This window comes from Myotis lucifugus, unplaced genomic scaffold, assembly GCF_000147115.1.
Source record: "Myotis lucifugus unplaced genomic scaffold, Myoluc2.0 scaffold_541, whole genome shotgun sequence".
NCBI lineage: Eukaryota > Metazoa > Chordata > Mammalia > Chiroptera > Vespertilionidae > Myotis > Myotis lucifugus.
Genome location: NW_005871589.1, coordinates 533,288 through 541,276, shown reverse-complemented (window position 1 = coordinate 541,276; position 7,989 = coordinate 533,288). Strand labels below are relative to the sequence as shown.

The window sequence follows — 7,989 nt, the reverse complement described above, 5'->3', positions numbered from 1 at the left end:
CCATTTCCCGAGATCAGACTCCTCCTATGGGCTTCCTCGCTCTGATTTTGTCTCTCTCCATGACGAGGAATAGTCTTCTGCCTTCCGTACCTATAGTTTTGAAGAGAATTTCTTTCGAAGAACTCTTGCTGAGTTATCTGGAAATGTTTTTCTTTGCAGCTTGACATTGTTAGTTCCCATCTTTGTTACACTGATTCTTCTTGAATAAATATCTACTATGGGAGCACTTATCGAACCTTCTCTGAAGGCTTGCAAGGTTGGAGTTATGGTCTTCATGTTGTAGATGAGGGAACTGAAGCCCCAGGTCTACAGCTTCTGTATGGAAATAGTTGGTATTGACCCCAAGCATCTAGCTCTGGAGTTCATTCTCCTGCCGGCAAACTGCCTAAGGTGGTGAAGAAGGAGTTTCAAATTTTCAAGTCTGATGACTGTTCTTTGAATGCCTGAGGCTGACCCTTCATGGACCGTCCTCTGGGACAGCCTTCATTTGACCCTCCTGACTTGCCTTCCAGTTTCAGGTCTGTGCGGCTGCTAAAGAACGACCCAGTCAACTTCCAGAAGTTCCCCTACACTAATGAAGACGAGGCCTGGAAGACCTACCTGGAAAACCCCTTGACGGCCGCCACAAAGGCCATGATGAGAGTCAATGGGGATGATGACAGCGTTGCGGCCCTGAGCTTCCTCTATGATTACTACATGGTATGTTAGCCACCTGGGCATGCCTCGCTCTGACTGAATGTGCAGCTCCACGCTCAGGCCTCGTGGCTCAACAGTCTATGGCCACTCACAGCCCGTCACCATGTTCTTTCTCACCTGTCAGCCTCTGTACATGCTATTCCCTCTCTCTGGCACCCTCCCCTCTCCCCTGGCTAAACCCTCCTCTCCGCTTTGGGTCTCAGCTTCAAAGTCACCTCATTCATTCATTGAAATGGGGGGAGTCTTTCTTGGGTCTCTCATTCTGAGCCTTCTCTGGGCACCTTTAGCAACTACTGTCATCATCCTTGACTCTGGCTTCAGAAACTTGCTATTTATGCATCTATTTCTTCATCTCCCCCATCAGACTGAGCTCTTGGAGGTCAGGAACTATGTTGTGATCATTACTGAATCCCCAGCTCTCCATACTGCCTGCCACACAGTATTCAATACATATTGATTGAATGGTTCAAGGCCTCAGCCATACTCCATCACAGCAACACCCCCAACCTGCCTCTTCTTTCTGCCCCTGACCCTTAGGTCGTCCCAGTTGCCCTCTCAGTCTCACCTGCCTATTTGAACCCTACCACCTAGAACATGCCTTATGCTCTTGAACCCATCCCCTGGCTTCAGGGCCCTTCCCAAGACCCACCTTCTCTTGGAAGCCATCCTGCTACATCACCTCCCTCTCTCCTGTCTTACTGTCCTTCATACCCTTGCCATTGTATGCATTGTAATGCCTTCTGACAGACTGTCTTTTATTATTCTCTAATAGTTTCCAGGGCCTTGGCCTGGACTCTTGGAAACTCTCAGTTACTGAGAACAGGAACTAGGCCCTCCCAATTCTGATAAGTGGGCTCGAACCAGTTAGCCATCACAGATATATGAAACATATGACATCACCCCCACCCCCAGTCCACCGCCTGTTCCAGACATTGCTGGAGGATTACAGTCTGCATTCTCACCGAGGGTGCATGAGGCCACAGAATCTTTTTGTCTGAATTGTCACATGACAGCGAACTTTCTTGCTATTCCTGGGCTGGGCGATTGCTCTATGAAACTTTCCCAACTTTGAAGATGGGAGGCACAAAAAGCTAATTGTTGAGATAACTGGCTCTGAATTAGAAGACTTACAGCCATCTTATAAATAAGTCCTCAAAGTCACTGTATCTACCTACCGTGCAGTATCTATCTACTGTGCCGCAAGAAGGAAGGCCCATTGTAAAGTTAGATGTCAAGGGGAGAAATGGCCCCAGATATGAGAAGGCTCCAAACGATCTCTCTGACTTTGGTTCTCATCCTGGAGGGGAGCGGTTACCCTACCTTACCTTCTCCCCAGCAGACCAATAGCATCCTGATAGCATTTAGCCCAGGCTGAAGGCAGAGAAATTTGAATTGGCCGCCTCAGCTTCGGGACATAATAGGAGCCAAAATTCTAGGTCTGGGTTTAAACACCAGCCTGGTATTTACAGCTTAAGGTTAAACCATAAAATAAAATCCAGCCCCACCTCCCCTGGTTAATAGGCCATTTCCAGGGCCAGAATGGTGGGGACAGGCTCTGAAGGGACACGTGGAGTGGTATATTGAAATATAGTGTCCTGTGAGACATGCCCTTCCCCCGTCCCAGAGCACACTGGATTCGGAGCAACACTATGGATAGTCTCATAGTGTGGGACGAGCACCACGTTGGGAATTTGAGATCTAGTTCTGCCACACACTGGCAACGTGGCTTTGAGCCATGTGGTCCACTTACCGTTTCTTACTGGTTGCCAGGCACTGTGCCAGGTGCCTTCCCTCATACCCTCCATGGGGTGTGATTAAGAGTCCAGGTGTCGGAGTAACTAGCCTGGGTTGTAGACCTGGCTGCTTTATTAGCCTTAGGGAGAAGTGACCTGGATGCTCTGAGATACAACAATACTATAATTATCATCGTGAAAGGTAACATTTATGTCGCACTCTCCGTGTGCGAGGTGCTGTTCTAAGCACTCACACCAACCTCTGAGGCTGGTAGTACTGTGATTATCCCTGTTTGTCAAAGGACGGTGAGTTACAGAGGTTAAGGGACTTTCCCAAGGTCATCCAGCCAGCACGTGGCAGATCTAGGAATCGAACCCGAGAAATCTGGATTCGGGGTCCATGTAGGTGATACCATTCCCCCTCTGACGTATGAAGAAACTGAGTCTCAGAAAGGTGCCGTCATTTATCCAAAGCACAAAGCGCTTTAAGGTGGTAAAGCCGGGACTTAAGCCAAGCCTACCTGACTCCAACATTCCGAGATTTCTAATGGCTAATCTTGGGGTATTTCTCCCACTCTCTATCTTGGGCTCAGACTAAATGATGCTTAGAGCTCCTGCCAACTCGAAGTCCTGGCAGGGTCCCCCCAGTGACCAAGGTTGCTCCCCTGCCTGGCCAAGTGCGCAGGAGCGGCTGAGGCTCCCAATAGCTGGATCTTGCCCAGGAGCCAGGCATAAACCCTTCCTTCCTCTCCTCTCAGGGTCCCAAGGAGAAGCGGATCCTGTCCTCCACCAACGGGGCCCGGAACGACCAAGGAAAGAGGTGAGGCTCACTCCCGCCACCACCTGTGCCTCTCCACCCTTCCCACCTCCGCCTCCATCTCTGGCGCTGGAAGCACCTGCACTCTCTCTCCAGGCGTCCTTTCCTGCCCGTGTACAGGTCCTCTGCTGGGAAATTTGGGTTCTTCTCTGCCTTCCAGAAAATCCCAGCTGCTGAGGCGCCGGTGGCTGGCACAGGGTCCCTGCCCTGCTAGGAACAGCGGGTTTTGGTGCATGGGGACTTCTCTCAAAATGAACTTAAAAAAAATGTTGTTAGCTTTTCTGATTATAAAAGTAATACCTACTTGCTATAAACATTTAACCTCTATAGAAAAGTAAAAAGTACAAAGTAAAAGATTCCTGTAATCCCACTCCTCTGCCTCCCTTCAAGTTTGTGGTCTATCCTTCCAGACCCTTTTCTCAACATAAATGAACTGCACTCATAGATGCGCACTCCCGCACACACCCGTGAGATGACATGAGCAGTGGCTTTAGAGTGGGGACATTTAACTCTGGCTGAGAAATAAATGAACGTTCAGCTCTTAAATTACCAAACACTGTAATGGATAAAGCAACCCTGAGCCTGCACTTGGTCCCAGTGTTGATCCCCTCCTCCCTGCTCCTCCCTGTAACACATGGCCTACTCCAGGTCTTGTTTCATGCGAGGGCCTACACATTAAGTGGATTAAAGAAGGCCGGTGTGCCAGTGTGAGGGTCACCCTCCAATCCCCCGCCTCGGAGAGAAGAGGCACACTCAGCCCTCCTCTCTCTCCCCAGGTACTACCATGGCATGGACTATGAGATGGACCTCACCCCCCTTGAAAGCCCCACGCACCTCATGAAGTTCCTGACAGAGAACGTGTCTGGAACCCCAGAATACCCAGATGTGCTCAAGAAGAATAACCTGATGAGCTTGGAGGTGGCCATGCCCTCCCCGGGCAAGGCAGCTGCCCTCCCCGCAGGCCCCAGCAAGCTGGAAGCTGGTTCTGTGGACAGCTACCTGCTGCCCACCAGTGATGTGTATGATAATGGCTCCCTCAACTCCTTGTTTGACAGCATTCATGGGGTGCCACCCACGCAGCGCTGGCAGCCAGACAGTACCTTCAAGGATGACCCGCAGGAGGTGAGGGCCATCCCCGTACCCCTCACACTCTCTCCGGAAATAGGCATGCAGGGCAGAAGGAGAGAAGACAGTGAGGAGGTCAGAGCTCCGGACATGGGTTTGCCGGGACCTGTTGTCCAGGCTGTGCCCTGCCCACCTGCACAGCTACATGCAGCGGCCTAGGCTGAGGCCCCGCAGCCCAAACATGCTCATTTATTCCCTTTGTGTTTCTCTGCAGTCGCTGCTCTTCCCAGATATCCTGAAAACGTCCCCGGAACCCCCATGTCCAGAGGACTACCCTAGCCCCAAGAGGTAATTCAGTCCCTGTGAACCCTTGGTCACCTGCTCAATGGGTAGGGCGCTGCAGACAGAACCTCACACTGCCCTGTGAGCAGTGGATGAAAATTGGGGAGTGAAGCTATAGGAAAGAAAAGACATAATGAGAATGGTTTCTGCATCCCTTTCCCGGGCTCAGGTCTCAGCGCCCTGTCAGAAAACCAGGGCTCTGTCCTCCTCGTGTCCCCTGTGGCTTTATCACTCCTCAGAGGTCTCTCTGGTTTCCACTATTTAGTATTCAGCAGGGCTGGGGCTCAACAAAGCCATTACATAAGATCCCAAAAATTGTGGAGACTGAGGCCCAGGGAAGTAGTGATTCACCAAGTCACGCAGCAAGTCCGCAGCAAAGCTCCGGCCTCCTCCCACTGCCCGGGGAGCACTTCTGCCTGGGAGCCCAGGCTCACTGTCGTCTCCCTCCTCCTCACAGTGACTTTGAGTACACCCTGGGCTCCCCCAAAGCCATCCACATCAAGTCAGGAGAGTCGCCCATGGCCTACCTCAACAAGGGCCAGTTCTACCCCATCACCCTGCGGACCCCCGCAGGCGGCAAAGGCCTTGCCTTGTCCTCCAACAAAGTCAAGGTGCGTTGGCCCTGAGGCATTGTGGGAAGGGGTGGGATGGTCGGGTCAGCCCTGCCTGCCAGGGGCCCAGGGAAAGGGTGCTGCTGGGTAACTGCCCATTGCCATGGAGTGGGGGAAACTAAGGCCAAAGGACGGGGCCATGGAGCCAGGCTCAGGGAAGACCCACACGGCGGGGCCTTTTCCAAGGCTGGGATCACAGTGACCACTGTGCTTGCAGAGTGTGGTGATGGTTGTCTTTGACAACGAGAAGGTCCCGGTAGAGCAGCTGCGGTTCTGGAAGCACTGGCATTCCCGACAACCCACAGCCAAGCAGCGGGTCATCGACGTGGGTGAGAGCCGTCCCCAGCCCCCTCCCAGTCTGTCTCTTACTCTCTCACTCACACACACACACACCCACACCTAATCAGACCTTTCTTGCTGTGTCCTTTTCCCCAGCCCCCTCTGACCTCTGAAGGACTTAGTTGCAACCCCAGCTGCCTGCCTACCCCCCCGCCCTGCCCCCCAAGTCAAAATCTGTGGAGTTTGCAGGGATTTGCATCTGTTGTCTGGAAGCAGTGGCCTCTTTTCTGTGTTGCTTTGGGATAAACAGGGCCTTGGGGATTCCAGCTGTTTCAGATAAATGGGCCCCTGGGATGCGGGCGGCTTGTCTCCATCAGGGGCCTTAGAGGACTGAGATAACAGTGTAGGCTGCTGGTGGTTTGGAAGGCTCCAGGCCCAGCTGGCCAGTTCTGCTTTGGGAGCTGGGATGCAGGCTTTGCCAGAGGCAGGGGGCTGGAGGCAGGCCCTGTCCCAGGCCCCAAGATGGTGGGAGACACAGGCCATGCTCGGGTCTCCAGGTTCTGGCTCCATCACTCTTCCTGGTGTGTGGCCTGTGTTACTTCTCCTTCCGGGCTTCATTTCTTCAACTGTCAAATGGAACAAGGCTGGCTGCCCTGCCGGCCCACAGTGCTGTTTCTGCCTGGGACGCAGCATCCTGGGGAACATGAAACAACAGGGACGACTCAGTGACTTCCTGAGAGGCCAGAGAGCAGAGTGGTTAGGAGCCTGGGTTCAGGAGCCAGACAAAGCCGAGCTCTGCTCCTTGCTCTGCCTTTTATTACTGTGTGACCCTGGGCAAGTGACTAAACTTCTCTGGGCTTCATTTTCCTCACGTGAAAGCTGAATATTCATAGTGTCATTGTTTGTGAGGATTAACTAACTAAGGCCTTGCCATATTGTACGTGTTCCTAAATGATACTACCATTTCACTATTAGTTCAATAGTTCAGTATTAGTAGTACTGGTACCACTGCTATTACTATCACTATTACTACTAGTGTTATTACTGCTTTATCTGGGAGATCTCCTGAATCATAATCTCAACGAAAGTATAATCTTTACCCCAAAACAATGAAGGCCTTGGCCTCGTTGGCAAAGTTAGGGATTCCCTCCAGGGTTTGGGCAAATCTGCTACCCAGGCTGGACCTCAGTTTCCCCATCTGTAACCCAAGGCACAATGACCAGTTTCCTCTCTGCACTGAAACATGGTTCTTGGGGGAGAGGATGCAAGTCCTTGCCAAGAATGGGGCCCAGCCCCTCAGTGCCTCCTGCCCGTGGTGTCCCCAGATCCCTTCCCTCCTGACTCTTCTTCTGGTTTCCTGTGGTTTCAGCTGACTGCAAAGAGAACTTCAACACCGTGCAGCACATTGAGGAGGTGGCCTATAATGCACTGTCCTTCGTGTGGAATGTCAACGAGGAGGCCAAGGTCAGTGCTGGAGCATGGCCGGGTCAGGGCCGGGCCACCCGAAGTCCCCATCCTGGGGACAGGGCTTGCCTGCCCCAGGACTGTGGCAGCTGCTCCTATGAGGGCATCAGGGGAGGAGGCAGGATAGAGAGCGGTAGAGAAGCACAGGCTCTGAAGCCAAAGGCTGGGCCCGCATCCCAGCCCTGTGAGCTCAGACCAGTGTTATGGCTTTAAAATTGGGATGTAATCGTAGCACCAGCCATTCGGCTGATGTGAGGACCATGGGAGATAAGTGAAAGGCAGAGCACAGCCTGGCACATAAGTGGTGGCTGTTGTTATTAATCCAGTCCACCCATTTACCAGATAGGAAAGCTGAGTCTTGTGCAAGGTCACAAGCTGCTGCTGACGCCAGGTTTCCTGACTGGCAGGCCAGTGTAGTGTTGCGGGAGAAATGCTCTGGAGTCCGGTGGATGAGGGCTGAAATCCCAGTTGCCTCCTTTCCTGAGCCATAGGAAGGAAACAGTAATCTGCTTTCTGGGCCTGTGGCGAAGATTCCACGAGATCATGCATGTCTGAGAGACGGGCACAGTGCCAAACCCACCAGGGAGGCCTAAGAATTGGAGCCTCTGGTGATTTTTTTTTTTTTTTGTCCCAGCAGTTAAGCTATTTAATGCTCACGGCCAGCCTGGAGTGCTGCTGGGCCTCCGTGGCCTGGTTTTCTGTGGGCAGAGCTGGCATGGTGGAAAGGCCAGCAGTCTGAGGGCCAGGGGCTGGGTGACCTTGCCTCTGTCCCTTCCCCTCCCTGGCCCAGGCTCAGCCCACAAGAGCAGGGTTGGGTTCAGTTCATGGCAAGGACATTTCTGGCCTGGGACAGGCTGGGCGCTAATCCCTGTCCCCCCGCCTGTCCAGGGGGCCTGAGAAAATGGAGTGAGGGGCTCTGAAAACACAAAGGGAGGCCCAAAGGCAGGGATTATTATTATTCAAACAGGTGCCAGGGCAGGAG

At 52.7% G+C, this 7,989-nt stretch overlaps 1 protein-coding gene across 1 annotated transcript in view; it reads left to right on the top strand.

Annotated features, from left to right (window-relative positions):
• Window positions 1–516: 516 nt before the first annotated feature.
• GRHL3 (grainyhead like transcription factor 3) overlaps window positions 517–7,989 on the top strand; it is a 21,349-nt gene continuing 13,876 nt past the window's right edge. The window contains exons 1-7 of the mRNA XM_006104109.3: window positions 517–699; window positions 3,188–3,249; window positions 4,023–4,368; window positions 4,586–4,659; window positions 5,111–5,264; window positions 5,482–5,593; window positions 6,913–7,007. Of these exons, the coding sequence (XP_006104171.1) occupies window positions 634–699; window positions 3,188–3,249; window positions 4,023–4,368; window positions 4,586–4,659; window positions 5,111–5,264; window positions 5,482–5,593; window positions 6,913–7,007 (909 nt within the window). The 5' untranslated portion in view covers window positions 517–633. The remainder of the gene's footprint in view (window positions 700–3,187; window positions 3,250–4,022; window positions 4,369–4,585; window positions 4,660–5,110; window positions 5,265–5,481; window positions 5,594–6,912; window positions 7,008–7,989) is intronic.